The sequence below is a fragment of the Nyctereutes procyonoides genome, unplaced genomic scaffold (assembly GCF_905146905.1).
Source record: "Nyctereutes procyonoides isolate TBG_1078 unplaced genomic scaffold, NYPRO_anot_genome, whole genome shotgun sequence".
In the NCBI taxonomy this organism is placed as follows: domain Eukaryota; kingdom Metazoa; phylum Chordata; class Mammalia; order Carnivora; family Canidae; genus Nyctereutes; species Nyctereutes procyonoides.
The window spans coordinates 56,176,723-56,194,527 of record NW_026575043.1 but is presented as its reverse complement, the minus strand read 5'-3'; the positions used below and the strand labels follow the sequence as shown (position 1 = coordinate 56,194,527).

Genomic DNA, 17,805 nt, shown 5'->3' with positions numbered 1-17,805 from the left:
CTATAAAGCTATACATTTCCCTTTAAAGTAGTGGCATTTGCTGTGTCCCACCAATTTTGATGTGTGCTATTTTCATTATTGCTCAGTTTTATGCATTTCTAAAAGTCATTTAGAAATATGTTATTTGGCTTCCAAATACTTTTAAAATCCATCTTTAAAAAATTAATTTCTAACTTCATTGAAATGCAGTTGGAGAACCTAGTCTGTATCATACTGATTGTTAAAGCAGTTCATGTCTACTTTTGTAAATGTTCCTCATGCACCTCTAAAGAATGTGTATTCATGGCTGGGTGCTGAATTCTCTATATATCTATTAGCTCAAGGGAGGCCCTCTCTAAGGAAGTACATTTGAGCTGAGATCTGAATGTCAAGAAGAAGCCAACTCTTCGAATATCGGGGAAGAAAGGATTGCAGGCAGAGAGGACAGCAAGTGTGAAGACCCTGATGTATCAACAAGCTTGGTTATGTCCCAGGAGCAGAAAGAGGGCATTATGAATGGAGTGTAGTGGGCTAAGATCCTGAGGGGAGGAAGTCAGAGGCCCATCAAGTAGGGCCTCAGAGGCCCTCAGAGGCCATGGTATGGATTTTTTATTTGACTTGATTTTTTTTTTTTAAGATTTATTTAATTGAGAGAGAGAGCACACATGGGGTTGGTGAGGGGAAGGGGCAGAGAAAGTCACAAGCAGACTTCCTGCTGTACATGGAACCCAATGTGGAGCTTGATCTCATGACTCTGAGATCATGACCTGAGCTGAAACCAAGAGTCAGACGCTTAACAACTGAACCACCCAGGCACCCCATGGACTTTTGATTTTAACTAGCGCAGTATATTCACTGACCACTTACCAGGTGCTTTGCTAAGCACTTTGTATAAGCTGGATGTCAAGTACAAATTGATCTCATTTTATACAATGGAGGAATCATTTTGATATTAAAAGTACTTTAATGATCATAATTAGCCCTGTTCTTTTCTTTTGTTAATTAGAAAACTGAGATAAGTCTGGAGGGTTCTCACAGCTAATTGCTTGCAGCCCAGGCTCTGGACATCCCCATCTCTTTGATAGATAAGCTCCTAAAAAGGAGGACTCCATTTTTACATAATTTCATTGAAATGTTATTGAAAGGAATCTTATTTGGGTGGCCTGGGGTGGCTCAGCAGTTTAGTGCCTCCTTCAGCCCAGCGCCTGATGTCGGGCTCCCTGCCTGGAGCCTGCTTCTCCCTCTGCCTATGTCTCTGCCCCTCTCTCTCTCTCTCTCTCTCTCTCTCTCATTAATAAATAAATAAAAAATCTTTTTAAAAAAGGAATCTTATCTTGTTATGAACCCCTCTGTAAAACAGAAATCACTTTCACCCATACTATGTGCTGATTTTGTACATCTAGATTTTTATTGATTGGATTTATTTAAAGTAAGTTTCCCACAGGGGCTCCTTCCTCTCCTAAAACATTCTGCTCACTCTAATTTTACCCCTCTGCTTCTGGTTGACATTTTGGATGTGTTTCTATGAGGCAGCAGCTTCACTGCCTTTTATTCTCCTGGGTGCCACCTTCATTTCCAGGATGACCTACCCCAGCCCTTTTTTGATGCAGCCTCTTTGGCACATTCAAAAGCCTCCACATCATAAAGGAGTCCTCCTTTGTAGGAGCTTTTTATTCTTAGGACTTCTTTTTCTTTCTTTTCTTCCTATCACCCCACCAAATTAGTAGTCCACGTTGTTTACTGAGTCACTCCTCTATGATCCCAGCTGACTTCCTAAGTAATCTTCCTTCCCAGCATTTTCCTCCAGGCAACATCTTCATGGCTATGTGAAGGATGTTCTTAGGTCACTGCTTTCCTCATGTCCTGTTAGCCCAAGAATGGCTCCATTTTGACTTTGGAATTGGTATAAACACCTCTGCCTTTTCTTTCTTTTTTTTTTTTTTCAAGATTTTGCCCAAATCAATTTCCATTTCATTATCTACTTTCTTCTCATTCTAGAGAGCTAGCCAGGTCTACCAGTAATCTGAGCACATACCATACTAATTTCTTTCGGAGCCTGGCTCGTGCTGCTGTTCCTTTCAGGAGGGTCTCTTCTTGTCCCACCAGATGTTTCTGGCCTTTTCATCTAGAGAGGGCCAGCTGGTGTCTTCACAAAACTCCCTGTGGTTACTCTCACCTATGTGGATTTTGCCTTTCTTTGAACGTTTGGTTCAATGAGATGGGCCCACATAGTTTATGAAGCAGTAAGAAAATGAGACTTTGTCTCTCCCTGGATAGACATAGAAGGCAAGGACCGTGTTGTAAATGTCCCCATCACACTGGCCATCTGACAATTCTAGGAACATGCTAACCCTCTTTCCCCACTTCAGTGTTTGCAGTTGCTGTCTCTCTGTTCCTCCAACTTATCACAGCCAGCTTCTTCCTGACATTCAGATCTAGCTTAAATGTCACTTCCTCGGAGAGGCCATTCCTGACCCCTGTCAGAAATAACACCATTGTTTCTGTCTTGGCATGCTGCTTGTTTTTCTTATACCCTTTGCCCCAAGCTTTTCTCATCTCGTTTCTTTATACATTGCTCGCCCACATTTTCTACTGTGCCTAACCTCCTGGAGAGCCTGTCATCTTCACCTGTTTATCCCTAGAACAGTGCCAGGGTGCTCACTAAATGTTTGCCGAGTGAATTAATGAGATTGAATGGGATGGGGATAGAGAAGGGGGACAGGAGATGTGGAGAACTGTTGCTTGTATTTCTGGTTTGGGAAATTGAGCTGGTGGCATGTGGTGCTCATGAACTGAGTGGGATTTCTGGAGGAGTATCTGTGGGTGAGGAGGAGTGAGTAGAATATGTAACGGTGTTAAATATATGGGCCTGGAGTTTAGGAGTGATATTGAGGTACCACCCAGATAACAGTAATAGCTAACATGGTTAGATTTATGGTTAAAACTTTAAAAATAATAATAGCTAACCTTTATTTTTTAAAAAGATTTATTTTAGAGAGAATGAGCACAAGTAGGAGGGAGAGGGAGAGAGAGAATCTTTTTTAAAAATTAAAAAAATTTTTAAAAGATTTTATTTATTTGAGAGAGAGAGCGCGCACACAAGTGGGGGTGGGGATGGGCAGAGAGAGAAGCAGACTCCCCACTGAGCAGGGAGCCTAAGGCGGGGCTCACTTCCAGGGCCTTGCAATCATGACCTGAGCCAAAGACAGGTGTTTAACGGACTGAACCACCCACCCACCCAGACTGAACCTCTCCAGGCATCTGGAGAGAGAATATTTTTTTTAATATTGTATTTATTTATTTATGAGAGACAGAGAGAGAGACAGACAGACAGACAGACAGAGACAGAGACACAGGCAGAGGGAGAAGCAGGCCCCCCGCAGGGAGCCTTACATGGGACTCCATTCTGGGTCTCCAGGATCACACCCTGGGCCAAAGGCAGCGCTAAACCGCTGGGCCACTGGGGCTGCCCCCGAGAGATAATCTTAAGCAGACTCTGAGCTGAGCCTAGAGCCTGACATGGGGCTCAATCTCATGACCCCGAGATCATGACCTGAGCTGAAATAAAGAGTCAGACACTTAACCAACTGTGACACCCAGGCGCCCCCAATAGCTAACATTTATTGAGTGCTTACTCTGTAACAGGCAGTGAGCAAAGTGCTCTACATACATTTATACCTACAACATTTAAGACCTAAAACAACCATTGGACGCAAAGATACAAGGATTCTAAGCATTGGATAAGCTGCCTGAGGCCACTTAGCTAATTAGTGACTCAGGATTTGACTCTAGGTCATCAGTTTCCAGAGTCTCTTTCCCACTGCACCACTGTGCTGGAATGGCATGTAATGGCCCCAAAACCAAGATGAGTCCTTTCCCTTTGAGGAAATAAAATATATGTATGGCAAGTATTTCGTTAAAATGGCCATTTAGTGTTGGGTACCTCCTCTGCTGATTCCAGAAGACTCAGTCTCATGTGACCTTCACAATTAAGAGGAACTAAGGATGTTAGGAATGCAAAATCATCATTTATTTTGGAAACATAATTTACAACCCTTTATACCTGACTGCAAAAAAAGGAGCCTGAAAGATCACAGTAAAAGCCGAAGAAGATAGTGAGCAGGAGTGAGTCAGGGGACGTTTGGGATTCCCAGAATGATGGCTGGATGGGATTAGAATATGTGTCAAGAAATATATGAGCAGCAGGAAGTGAAACTGCACCCAGTGTACCCATTGGCTAATTTGAATAAAAGGGGGTAATGATTCCAGTTTCTTGTGGACTCTAGGAGGCAGGGCTTTGTGCAGACAATGACTGTGCAGAAGCCAAGCCAAGCCTCTAATTTTTGAGGGTGGCTGGTTGGCCTGGAATTAGGGGTGCTTTACTCATCTCCTTTACACCCTATTGGTGAGGGAAGGATTCCCACCCTAAGGTAATGGAGATTGCCAATGCATGACATCCAACAGTAAGTCAAATGATATTGGCAGCAGTATGTATGTATGTATTTATTTATTTATAAATATTTAATTTATTTATTTGATAGAGAGTGAGACAGCACAAGCAATGGGACTGGGAGAGGGAGAAGCAGGCTTCTTGCTGAGCAGAGAGCTGGATGCTGGGCTCCATCTCAGGACCCTGGGATCATGACCCGAGCAAAGGCAGACACTTAACTGACTGAGGCTCTCAGGCACCCCTTTGGCAGGAGTTTATTAGTCATATAACCACAGCTCGGGGAGGTTGCATTTGGGAACAGAGTGAACAACCAGAGGTGGTGGGAGGCAGGATGCTTTGCAGTATCAAGAGGGTGGTGTGCCCTGTCCTTCCCACAGGAGGATGTGATTGTCTTTTGGATAATTCCACGGGTGGCAGAGAACTTAATCCCACTACTCAGGGGTCAGCAGGAAGTGCCTCTGCTCCATTTGCTAAAGAAGGTATTTATCTAGGTGACCTTTCCATGGGAGTAGGTTGGAGAGGGAAGCTTGCAGGTAAGCCATTCTAGACCTACTTCCTGATTTCATCAGATGTCAAGCCATCATGTAATATTAGTGGCTGGTATGCTATAGAATGAGATACATCAGCAGTTCTCTTGACTGCCCATTGTCTCTAGATTTGGCACATTCTTACCCCTGACCTGAACCTTTAACAAATGGTCTCAGCCCCACCAAGGAACAGGAAATACTCTAAAAATCAAGGCACACTAGTTTTTCCTCCTTTTTTTTTCTTGCGGCTGTTCTTTCTGTGACTTCCCAAGATGAAGAGGAGGAGAGCAAAGAGAATCAGCTCAAATTTTGCTGCATATTTGTGGCAAATGTTTCATGGAGTAGGGAAAGACTGAAATAAAAATTAAAACTATTTACCACCACTTCTCGTTCATTCTCCTGCAGCGATCAGAATGATCTTTTAAAAAACAAATATAATCTTACCAGGCTGCTACTTAAAACCCTTCCATGGCTGTCCAGTGATCTTAGGATAAAGACAAAACTCCTTGCCATGGCCTGCAAGGCTCTATGCAGTCTAGTCCCTGCCTGCCTGTCTTGTCTTATCTCTTACTTTACTTTCTCTCATTATCTGTAGAATAGGCATTCAGATCTCCTTTAACTTCTGTAAACCTGCTATGCATTTCCTGCCCCAGGGCCTTCACACATGCTAGTCTTTCTGCCTAGAATGCTCTTTCCTACCTTATTCACCTAGTTACCCAATACTTACCCTTCAGATTTCAGCTAAAGGGCTGCATCCTCAAGGAGGACCTCTCTGATCCCCCTCAAATGGTCAAATTCCCCTATTTTAGGCTCTCAGAGCATCATTTTTTCTTCTTCATCATGATTCACAAGATGCAAATTTAAATTTGAATTATTTGATTAATGTTCATGTCCTCATGTCTCCATGACAGTAGCAACATTATCTATCGTTGGTCTCTAGTGAGTGCCTAAAAGAAAATTCTTTTTCCTATCCTCTACTTGTAATACTTCTGTGGCACCAAATTTTTATGGGGTTTTCCCACACCAACCAATTCTCCAACTCTCCAGACACCAGCTGAGTGTCCTACAATTCAATTGTGTTATTAACTACTGGAGTTAGCCTAGACCCCATAGGTTGAGGCCTCTATCCCACAGGATTGTCCCCCACTTCAGATGCTAGTCACAAGTCCCAGCTGTAACCTGTATTTCAGACCAACTGGCTGTAAATTGAGGGTTCCCATAATCCCCTTCTCAGGTTCAATCATTTGCCGTAATGGTTCATAGAACTCAGGGAAACTCTTGTTTATATTTACTGGTTTATTATAAAGGGTATAATGATACATATGAATAACTAGACAAAGAGGTACATAGGGCAAGGTCCAGAAGGGTCCTTAGCACAGATGCTTCTGTCCCTGTGGAGTTGGGGTACACCACTCTCCCAGCATCTAGATGTGTTCATCAGTTCAGAAGCTCTCCAAATCTTGTGATTTAGACATTTTTAATGGGAGCTTCATCATATGGGCACAATCAATTATTAATTTAATTTCCAATCCTCTACTCTGAAGAACTTGGAACTCTTAGAAATCCTAAGTTCTGACCATGGCTTTGTCTTTCTGGCAACCAGTCCCTATCCTGAAGTTAAGAGCCTACTAAGCGTTTCCTTGTTAGAACACAAGACACTCTCATCAGCCCAGAAATTCTAAGGGATTTGGGAACTCTGTGTTAGCACCTGGGAGCAGAGATCAAATACATATCTTTTTTTTAAAGATTTTATTTAGGGATCCCTGGGTGGTGCAGCGGTTTGGCGCCTGCCTTTGGCCCAGGGCGTGATCCTGGAGACCCGGGATCGAATCCCACATCAGGCTCCCGGTGCATGGAGCCTGCTTCTCCCTCTGCCTGTGTCTCTGCCTCTCTCTCTCTCCCTCTCTCTCTTTTCTCTCTGTCTCTCATGAATAAATAAATAAAACCTTTATTTTTATTTATGATAGTCACAGAGAGAGAGAGAGAGAGAGAGAGAGAGCAGAGACACAGGCAGAGGGAGAAGCAGGCTCCATGCAGGGACTCGATCCCGGGACTCCAGGATCACTCCCCGGACCAAAGGCAGGTGCTAAACCACTGAGCCACCCAGGGATCCCCTCAAATACATATCTTTTTTTTTAAGATTTTATTTATTTATTCATGAGAGACACAGAGAGAGAAAGAGAGAGAGAGAGAGACAGAGTCACAGGCAGAGGGAGAAGCAGGCTCCATGCAGGGAGCCCGACATGGGACTCGATCCCAGGTCTCCAGGATCACACCCCTGGCTGCAGGCGGCTCTAAACCGCTGCGCCACTGGGGCTGCCCTCAAATACATATCTTATTATGTCATAGTGCCTCAATGACTATATGTTGAATGAAAGTGTCAATGAATGAACTGTGATTTGGGGATCTTCTGAGAAAAGGAAGTAAAAGGAACACTTTAGTAATCATAAACCATACATTATTTTTTATAATCGAAACATTGATACAATATTTTATTATCAAAACATATTATCTAGTTAGGACATGTACATTGGCAAACTAGAATTAGTAAGTTTAAAAACTGGTACCCTCTGAAGAGAGAAATGAAAGTTCATTACCAATTCTACATGAAACCAGTCAATGTGACAAGAAAGCAGATCTCTAATACAGACACGAAGTAATGAATACTGGGCAATTACCATATAGAATAATGTATTTAAGTACAAGCAAACATCCTACAGAGTGTGATTCTCCTTGGGATGTCTTTGCTGATGACATTATTTTATGCAGTAGACTAAAAACAAGATATAAATGTGATGCATGTTATTGTAAGAAGTGTCAAGACATTTTACACATGGATGACATAACACATCACCCTCTCACTTAAAGCATCTGTGGGGAAGGTGAAGGAAGATAGGTGGATCTAATGACTAATTGTCATTCTAAATTCTGACTCCATTTGGGGCCCCCAGAGGTGATAAAAATACACTGGGGATAAGGCACACACGCACAAAAAGGTATAAAGTCTTAGATGTTTATCAGAATGGAAACCTGTAGCTCATACATAGAATTCTAGGAGTAAAAATTTAAATTCTGCAGAAGTCATATGTAATCCACTTTTCAAATATATATCATACATATAAGAAGTCATTTATAATTTACTATCTCTGAAAGGTTGTAAAAATGAAATTTCAGTCTGGCCTACCATATTCCTGAGTTTAAAGCCAGATAAAATCCTGGATCAAAAAAAAAAAATCCTGGATCAAAAAAAGAAGGGTTTTTCCCATATTTACTTTATGTGAATATAGTAAAAAGCATCTGGTTTTTAAAGGTATCAAAATGGTACATCTCAGAATACGCATTTAAAAAAACTCACAGTTCCTTCATCAGTTACAGTGTTTTTTTTTTTGTTTGTTTGTTTTTAGTTACAGTGTTGAATAGTGGTCTCCATTTATTCTTTAAAATAGTTGTTAGGAATAATCAATTCTAATACCAGAAAAATGAAAAGGAAATCCCAAAGAAGGATACTAAAACTTCTGACTATCCATTTTCATATTCTTAGCAGTTGATGTACAGAAATGGTAAAGGTTTGGGTGTGAGTTACTTTTTAAAGTAGCATCCAGATTGCATCCATTCTAATTGGCTGCAAAGTACAGGGTGTTGAAGGCATAAACTTGGCCTTTTCCAGTTTTAACAGCAGTAGCTACTTCCAGTTGCAGAGATAGGATGTATATTAGAATATATCAGGTAGTTCAGCAGTTAGTTTGGATAGATTCCAGGCCTGGTCTGGTGGGTTACCTGATTTGGTCTGCAGCTTTGACAGAGGTGCCAAATAGAAACCTAAGCCCCTGTGGGGCTTCAGGGGTGGTCCAAGCTCCCTAAAAACCTTAGAACCGGGGGATCCCTGGATGGCTCAGCTGCCTTCGGCCCAGAGCGTGGTCCTGGAGTCCAGGGATCGGGTCCCGCGTTGATCTTCCTGCAGGGAGCCTGCTTCTCTCTCTGCCTGTGTCTCTGCTTCTCTCTTTCTGTCTCTCATGAATGCATGAAAAGAATCTTAGAAAAACAAACAAACAAAAAACCTTAGAACCATGGAAAGTATGGGCTGAGTCTATGTTCCACTGAGTCAGGCTTCCTCACTGCCCCAGAGTGTTGCTGCATAACAAACAACATAAAACTTAGTGGCTTAAAACAACACTTTTGTTCTGTGCAGGGCATCTCATATAGTTGCAGTCCTATGTTAGCAGGGTGTGGAATCATCCGAAAGCATCAGTACATATCTGAAAGCATATGTACTGAGTGGCTCTCCCATGTCTAGTGACTGAGTTTGTTTGGCTTGGAAGCTGGGAACTGGAGGCATTTCTGTTCTCCATGTAGCTTCTTGAATTTCCTCACAGTAGGGTGGTCTCAGGATAGCCAGACCTTTGTATGGGGGCTGGCTTCCTTCACAGCAGACGTGGGACAGGATAGGAAGTGGAAGCTGCCAGCCTCAAGACCAAGACCCCAAAGCTGGCACAGTGTCACTTCCACTGCTGGATAAAGCCATCAGAACTGCCTAGATACAAGGGGAGGAGACATAACTCTCAGGGACAAGTGCCAAAGAATTTGTGGCCACTTTTTTTTTTAAGATTTTATTTATTTATTCATGAGAGAGAGAGAAAGAGGGGCAGAGACACAGGCAGAGAAAGAAGCAGGCTCCATGCAGGGAGCCCGATGTGGGACTTGATCCTAGGACTCTAGGATCACGCCGTGGGGCGAAGGCAGGCGCTAAACTGCTGAGTGTGGCCACTTTTAATCCTCCCATCTTCTCCAACCAGCACCCAAAGGGTTGGTTCATAGTTGTACATTTTCCCAGTGTGGCCTCAGAAGGAGCTGCTTTGCATTCATATAGCTCTTTGTGCATTAGCAAGAAAGTGCACACTCTCTAAGTTTCTTCTCCTGATGTCTCTGTGGAATAGCAGGTTGGATAGTAAGGCAGCTGAGGCACAGAGTTAAAGCCCTAGGATCATACAACTTCCCAGGGATGGAATTGAGGCATAGATCTGAATCTCTTGACTCTCAGTCCATGCTGAGGGATTCTAGTTTACTTGTTGGGTTGTTTAGTCTGCTCTCTGGCACATCTAGGGCTGCAGGAGAGGAAACACATCTCCCTTTGGTTGAAAATTTGGCCACAGATCTTTGCAGGTCAAGCTCAGGTGCAAACAAAGGGAACGTTAACATGCTTGCTCAGCCCTGTGCCATCAGTAAGGACTCCTGAAGCCACTGTACTGGCCTTCACTCTTGGGAAATTCTCTCCGGATCCTCCAGCGGCAGCAGCTGGGCAGGATGGCAAAGTCGGCTAGGTCCTGGGAGCCAAAGCGCCAGGTGGTGTAGCACCTGTAGGCACAGTGCCGCAGCCGGCTGTTGGAGTTTTCATCCAGCACCAGCAAGGGCTCCTGGTAGAGCAGGAGGAACTGCAGGACCTGTCGGGACAAGATGAGCTTCCTGAACGGCTCTGAGGTGGTAATGCAGGCACCAGCCTTTTTACGACAGCACAGCTCTTCCAGGCATCGCTGGCTCTCGGGGAGCTGGGATGGGAGGCAGTGTCCACACTGGCACCAGTCTGGGCTGTTGCTGGATCTAGGGGTCGCTTCTTCACTTAACAGCTGCATCTCCTCTGATTGTCCAGGAATAGGGGACGGGTCATGGAGAGACAGGGACAGCCTGGACAAGTCTGTGAATTCCATTGAGGGTCTCTGAAAAAGTCAAGTTTCCAAACCCATCAGCAGTGACCACCCCTAAGGTTCTAGGTTCTTTAATTTTGTTATTAACTTATAACATTACACTTTGTCACATAAACATAATGGCCATCATTTATTAAATGTATGTATCAAGAACGTGCTAGTGTTTTATAAACTCACCTTGTTTAGCCTTTGAAGAATCTCATGAGACATGTGTCCTTATCTCCTCCCATTTTACAGATTTGAAAAGTGAAATTCAGACAAGCCAGGCCGCAAGGCAGGTATAACCTCTTCATGGAGACCTTCTTGCCCTGACCACCTGATCCAGGTGGTTCCCTTCCACCCAGATCACTCTCTTAGCACATCATGAGATTTCGTGTTCTTCACAGTACTTATCACTATCTGAAATGATCCCACTAATTGATATGTTCTCTTGATGATTCTTCTTCCACATGAAAGCAGGGGCCCTGTCTGCTTTGTTACTGCTATATCCCCAGTGCCTAGGACAGGAAGCAGCACATAGTGGACAGTAAATATTTGTTGACTTTGCTCTACTGCTTCCTTTTCCTCCAGCCTTCCTCTTTTAGCAAATCCATTTGTTATCCTCCAAGAGAAGGCTGCCATAATTGACATCATTTATATCTGTTCTTTGTAACAGAGACCTTCATTCACTGGACAAAGATGGAATCAGCACATTAAAAGAAATAGTTCTTAAAAAAATAAATAAATAGTTCTTGTACATGAGCAATTACAGCAGTACTATTTTACAATAGCCAAAGGTTTGCACCCCAAATATCCATTAATGGATAAATGGATAAAAATGTTATGTTCAAAGACTGTACTTTCAGGGATCATTTCTATAGTTTGTTAACAATGTTATGTCCATATAGTGGAGTATTATTCAGCCAGAAAAAGGGGAACAGTGTACTGACACCTGCTATGATATGAACCTTGAAGACATTAGGAAAAGTGGGAGAAGCCAGTCACAAAAAGGCAAATACTGTATGATTCCGTTTATATGAAATGTCCCCAAATAGGCAAATCCATGCTGACAGGAAGATTAATGATTGCCAGGGACTAAGGGGAAGTGGGTGTGAGGAATGGCTGCTGAATGGATGCAGCATTTCCTTTTGGGTCAATGAAAAAGTTGTGGAACCAGATAGTGAGATAGCTGCACAGCATGTGGATAAACTTTTGAATTTTAAAGGTTTTATTTATTTAGGAGAGACACGGAGAGGTAGAGACATAGGCAGAGGGATAAGCAGGCTCCCTGTGGGGAGCCCAGTGTGGGACTCCATCCTGGGACTCCAGGATCACTCCCTGAGCCAAAGGCAAATGCTCAACCACTGAGCCACCCAGGTGTCCCTGAATTTTGAATTTTAAATGTCACTGAACTGTACACTTTATAATGGTTAAAATGCTAAATTTTATGTGTATTCTCTACCCTGCCAGCCTCTAGTTCACATTATATCCAAACCCAACAAGGACATTACAAGAATGGAAAAATTCTGGCCAGTCTCTCTCAATAAGAGACATAAAAATTTATAATATTAGTGAATCAAATCCAGCAATAAATACAAAGAGTAATATATTACATTCAAATTGATTCTACTGTAGGAATGCAAGGTTGGCTTAATATTTGAAAATCAGTTTGTGTAATTCACCACATCCATAGAGAAAAGAAAACTCATTGATTGTTTTTTTAAAAAGCAGAAAAAAGTATTATTTTAAAATTCAGTATTCATTTATGATAAAGATTCTTAGCAAACTAGAACAGGGGAGACTTTTCTTAATTCAATAAAGCATTCTTTAAAACCCTACAGCAAATATGATAGTGAAATGTGAAAGCTTTCTTCCTGAGATAGGGAATGAGAAAAAAAGATGTTTGCTCTTATCATCAGCATTGTAAGAGTGGTTCTAACAGGTGAAATAAACACCAGGAACTGGAAGAGGCAAGGAAGGAGCCTCCCCTTGGGCTTTCAGACAGAGCCCTACCAACACCTTGACTTCTGACTTCCAGCCTCCAGAAGTGTATGAGAATGAATTTCTGTTGTTTTAAGCTACTTAGTTGTGGTGATTTATTATGGAAGCTGTAGAAATAATACAGTTAATAAAGATGTCCAGCAATCAGAGCTGCTGAGGAGAGTGGGAATTAAAACACCCCCTTTAGAGGATGGTTTGGTAGTATCAAATGCCTGCCTTCTGACCCAGCAGGTCCACTTGTAGGCACCATATGTTTACCATGGCGGCATTTCTGCGTGAGCTCCAAACTGGAAACTACCAAATGTCTATCAACAATGGAAGGGATAAATATATTGGATGTTTATAAAGTGGAAAATATACAACAATGGAATGAACTATTGCTATATGCAGTGTCATAGATGACTCACAAAAACAATGTTGAGTGAAAGAAGCCAGACATTTCACAGAGTATATGCTGAGTGAGTACATATGGGATTCAAATTTTATAAAATTCTGGAAGAGATAAAACTAACCTTTGGGTATAGAATAATGATGACATTTAAGGGAAGGTAGTGGGTGGAGACATGAAAAAGGCTTTTACTAATATTCTGGGTTACATGTACTTACTGTGTTAAAATTGCAATTTATACAAATTTGTAGCTATATTTATATTTAATAGTAACTTTTCTTTAAAAAAAATCAAATGTTTTAACTTACTGGGACTTTTTCACCTTTGACATCTTGTAGACGTCTCCGAAGTAGCTGTTGGTCCACCATCCTAATGTGGGCTTCATCCACAAAGGACACGTATTTTAATGTCTAAGAAAAGACAGTTAAAATTTTTACCCATTTTTGTACAGAATTATCCACAATCACATTCCTGAACATATCTAAAGGCAAGTGTTATTCCTATTTACCAAATGACAAACTGTTAGAGAAGCTGGCCAAAAACTCTTGCTGGCCGAGGATGAATGATTTCTGAGTCCAAAGGTAAATCAGTAGTGGAACTCGATGTACCTTAATATGTGAGCTCAGAGTCTCCATAGCTTGCTGCCTGATATTTTTAGGTCTTCCACATGCTATGTCAAAGCCCTTTCTTGTATCTCCTCAATTTGAGTTACTCTTGATTGAGTATCCCCAGAAAATGTGACTATTGCAACTTAAATTATTTATATTTTTGTTGACTTTCATCCCATCTTGGGCTTTTATTTTTAGTTGCAAAATGGTAATTATTTTTAGTTGCAAAAATGCACTTTTATTTCATATTGTAGAATACATGTACAGTGACCAGTGAACCGTGCATTCAGCTGCTGGGAAAAGGACAGCCATATTCTTATGAGGGAAAGACAGAGAAAGCCTCTTTATTGTTTTAAGCACTGGAGATTTCTCCTTGATTGGGAGAAATAGTGGAATCAAGGATAGGAGACCTGCTTGGTAGAACCCAAATTAAATCAAAACAATGCAAATGAGCTAAAATTCTATTTGACTAGTCCTTCATTCTAGGCTCCTTTGCAGAAGGAATCATTGTTGTCACTTTTGTGTATCCAGTGCCTTTTTGTATACATGTTATCCTCCCTATACACATTCATGCATGTGTATAATAATAAGTGTAGAAAATATATAGAATATATAAAATATCTAGAATATATGTGTGTATTTGTGTGTATATATGTACACATTTACATATAGAAAATATGTGAGATTAGTTCATATGTGTAGTTGTCTTTTAACCTATCTATCATAGGGATCCCTAGGTGGCTTAGCGGTTTTGTGCCTGCCTTTGGCCCAGGGTGTGATCCTGGAGTCCCAGGATCAAGTCCCACGTCGGGATCCCTGCATGGAGCCTGCTTCTCCCTCTGCCTGTGTCTCTGCCTCTCTCTCTCTCTGTGTCTCTCATGAATAAATAAAAATCTTTTAAAAAAACCCTATCATACCATATATATTATTCTATAGTTTGCTTTTTTCCTTTCAACAACACATTTTGGATATTTGTTCATGCCAGTACCTCTAACATATCAGTTATTAAGATGGATTCTGAAACCAGCCTGTCTGAGTTAGAATTGTAGCTCTTCCATCTACTAGCTATATGACTCTGGGCAAACTATTTACCCCTTCCTGCACATCAATTGTCTCATCTTTAGAAAGATATTAGTGTATATTTATAGGGTTGTCCTGAAAATTCAATGAATTAATATATAGAAAGCACTTTGAAGAGTTCCATAAATGTTTGCTCTTATTATTATCCACATCATTCTTTTAAACTGGTGCTTGGCACTCCTCGCTATGGACTGGTCATAGTTTCTCTCACCATCCACCTGTTGGACATTTGGCTGGATATTCTTTCTTCACTGTTACTAAAGACAGTGCTGAGGTGGATTTAGTTACATGGCACTACTGGGGCACTTAAGTGAGTGTTACTTGCGGATTGGCATGGAGAAGCGGAAATGCCAGGCTGTAAAGCATATCCCACCTAAGTATTATTAGATACTGCCAAATTGTCTCCAAAGTCACTATACTATTTTTTTTTGGCTGCACCAATTTAATAAATCTGACAAAACTGACAAGTCCTAGAACATAAAAATTCATTCTCCCTCTTTCTGGCCTCTTCATTTTGTTTCTCTTCTTCCCTAAGACCAAAGGATTCATCTGAGAGATGGTAGATCAGGGTAGAGTCCAGAGACTTGTCCACTATGGGATGACACCTGTGATTTTGGCCTTATTTTTGCATAAAATACACCTGACTCTCGGGTATTTTGGCACCTACTGATTCAGTGAGCCTTACCGGCTTTGGCTCCACAATGGTCTCACACTTCTTCTTGTAGTAGTATTCGTTGACTGCACAGTATTCACAGCACTTGAAACAGGGATAAATGTGGGATCGACAGCATTTACTCGAGTAAGTGTTGATGAGAAAGTCAATGAACAGAGTGGCCTAGGAAGAACCCAGATCAGTGCCAGTTAGTGAGATATCTTTTTCTTTCTTTCTTTCTTTCTTTCTTTCTTTCTTTCTTTCTTTCTTCTTTCTTTCTTTCTTTCTTTCTTTCTTTCTTTCTTTCCTTTTTTTTTTTTTGCCAAATCACTTTCCTAAAGTGTGGGAAAGAGAACCCCTTACCAAACCAAAGTAGGAGAGGGTTGAGCCAATGTACACGACCAACTGGATAATGTCAAATTTTCCTCCCTGAAAACAAAATGGTAAAGATTACTTAGTTGACATTCAGAGCAATGGCCTTTTGCTCTACCATGTAATTGTCAGCTCCAGCAGATGAGAGAGTCCATGGCCATGACTTCAATAGATCATGCAAGGTGTTTATGGCAACAGATGCTGCAGACTGAAAATAGGAATCCCATTCATCCTATTTCTGCCTTCTGGGATCCGCTCGAAAACATAAATGTGTTAAACAAAGAAGCACTAGAACCCACACACTGAGTTTGTTGTTTTCCCATACAAGGTGAGAATTTCGGGCAAGTTTTCCCTAAAAGTGGTTTGAGATTACCTTGGAAGCAGAGGGAAAGAATATCTGCACACTCTTCCCTTAGGTGTCCTCATGGTTTTTCTTCTCAAAGATCTTTCCATTCTTTCAGCTTCTATCTCATCGACTCTTGTGTTGCTTACCACCATATGACATAACATATGATGTAAATAATACAGTTTTGGACAAGGCATTATGGGCATCTACAGATTTTTGCATGCCCAGAATACCCTCCCTCCTTCTTGTGGAAACAACACCCAGTTTTCCTTCAGAAAACCATATCTGTCCATGCTTGGTCCAAAGAGTTTGAGGGAAAGGGGCTGGGTCAGGGCAGGTCCAAGGCCATTAACATTATGGTGTGACCTAAACATAGTGATTAGCACAGGGCATGGGGCCCATGTTGGGCCAGTCAGAGCCAATGGTATCTGCCTGAATTCTTTGCCAAACCTTTTATAGCAAAGAGATGTTCTTGTTTTATTGAGATTGCTGGACTGGTAAAGGTATAAGGAGCTGCCTGAAATCAAAATGTAGACACAGCCAGCTGAGGATGATGCCAAAACAGAGGAGAACAGACGTAAGAAATGAGGGGAGGAAGATTCTTAAGGATGTTGTTTGAATATTCAGCCATGCCCGAAGCCTGAAACTGCCCCTGGATTTTTCAGCTATGTGAAATTAAAGAAAAAACAAAACAAAAACAAAACAAAAAACAAAAACAACTTTTTCCCCCTAAGCCAATTTGCATTGGGTTCTTTTACTTACAAAGTGTTTTGCAAAAGGATTTCTTACTTTCTCTCTTTTTTAAGCATCGGAGTATTTTTAAAGTTGAATATTCAGTGTTTTTCCCCAATCCCACTCTTGTACTCATCAGTTGACTTCATCTTGGACAGGACCCCAAGGACATTTCTTCCCCCTCTTATCCCACATGTGAGATGCACAGTGCCAGCTAATGACTATGACTGAAACATGTACCCTTTGAGGCACTACAGCAGTAATTAGGACACAGTCGCAGGAATGGAGGTGCCAGTGGCTGGGAGCAGAGACTTACGGTGCCAAAAACCAGGATGTCAAAACGGATCCCAAAGACTTTTATCAGAGTCCGTTTTTCAACGTTGTTTTCCTTATAGTACTTGGCGTATCTGTAGGAGGAGAAGGATCCATGTTTAAAAGATCTGTGTGAACATGCTGGTATTTCATGAAAGGAAAACCCAAAACAGGAGCCGAGCTAGTCTTACTTGTTTATCTTCTAGTTCTGCTGCAGTTGGCAGAGGGAAGAACATTATTCAAACCCACAAATTACTCTCTTGGAACCAAAGCACCACTTCCCACATTGCCTCCTCTTCTTCCACCATCACAGAGTGGTACAAAATCTCCTTTCCATTTAAGATGAAAATGAACAATTTTTAATGAGTACAGTATTAACAATAAGCAGAGAAATTTAAAAAAAATAGTCTCAAGCAAATCTGATTATTTCTTAAGAGGGTTTGGCTTCTAGAACAAAGTGGGGTGGGGATCTTGGCTACTAATTGGTGGATTGGGGCTAGGTGCCCCTCAGCAATCTGTTCTAATTGTATTTTCTTAGATTCCGTATTTGTCTGTGTGCATCTATTACAACAGGGCCAAACTAACAGCCACAATTGTTTATATCTTCCTTGTGATCCAGCTTTTGCAAGAGCCTGAAAATCATGTTAAAGACCCTCTGCTGATCCTGAATCCATATCTCC

The 17,805-nt window shown here is 41.5% G+C and overlaps 2 protein-coding genes across 5 annotated transcripts in view; one reads left to right on the top strand and one right to left on the bottom strand.

Moving 5' to 3' along the window:
- Positions 1 to 17,805, top strand: part of IFT81 (intraflagellar transport 81) — a 179,434-nt gene that overhangs the window by 11,195 nt on the left and 150,434 nt on the right. The window lies entirely within an intron of this gene.
- The window catches only part of P2RX7 (purinergic receptor P2X 7), a 46,489-nt gene continuing 35,760 nt past the window's right edge, over positions 7,077 to 17,805 (bottom strand). Inside the window, exons 9-13 of the mRNA XM_055321889.1 lie at positions 17,130 to 17,220; positions 15,727 to 15,792; positions 15,397 to 15,546; positions 13,332 to 13,433; positions 7,077 to 10,667 (exon numbers count right to left, since the gene is read on the bottom strand). Coding sequence (XP_055177864.1) covers positions 10,173 to 10,667; positions 13,332 to 13,433; positions 15,397 to 15,546; positions 15,727 to 15,792; positions 17,130 to 17,220 — 904 coding nt within the window. The 3' untranslated portion in view covers positions 7,077 to 10,172. The remainder of the gene's footprint in view (positions 10,668 to 13,331; positions 13,434 to 15,396; positions 15,547 to 15,726; positions 15,793 to 17,129; positions 17,221 to 17,805) is intronic.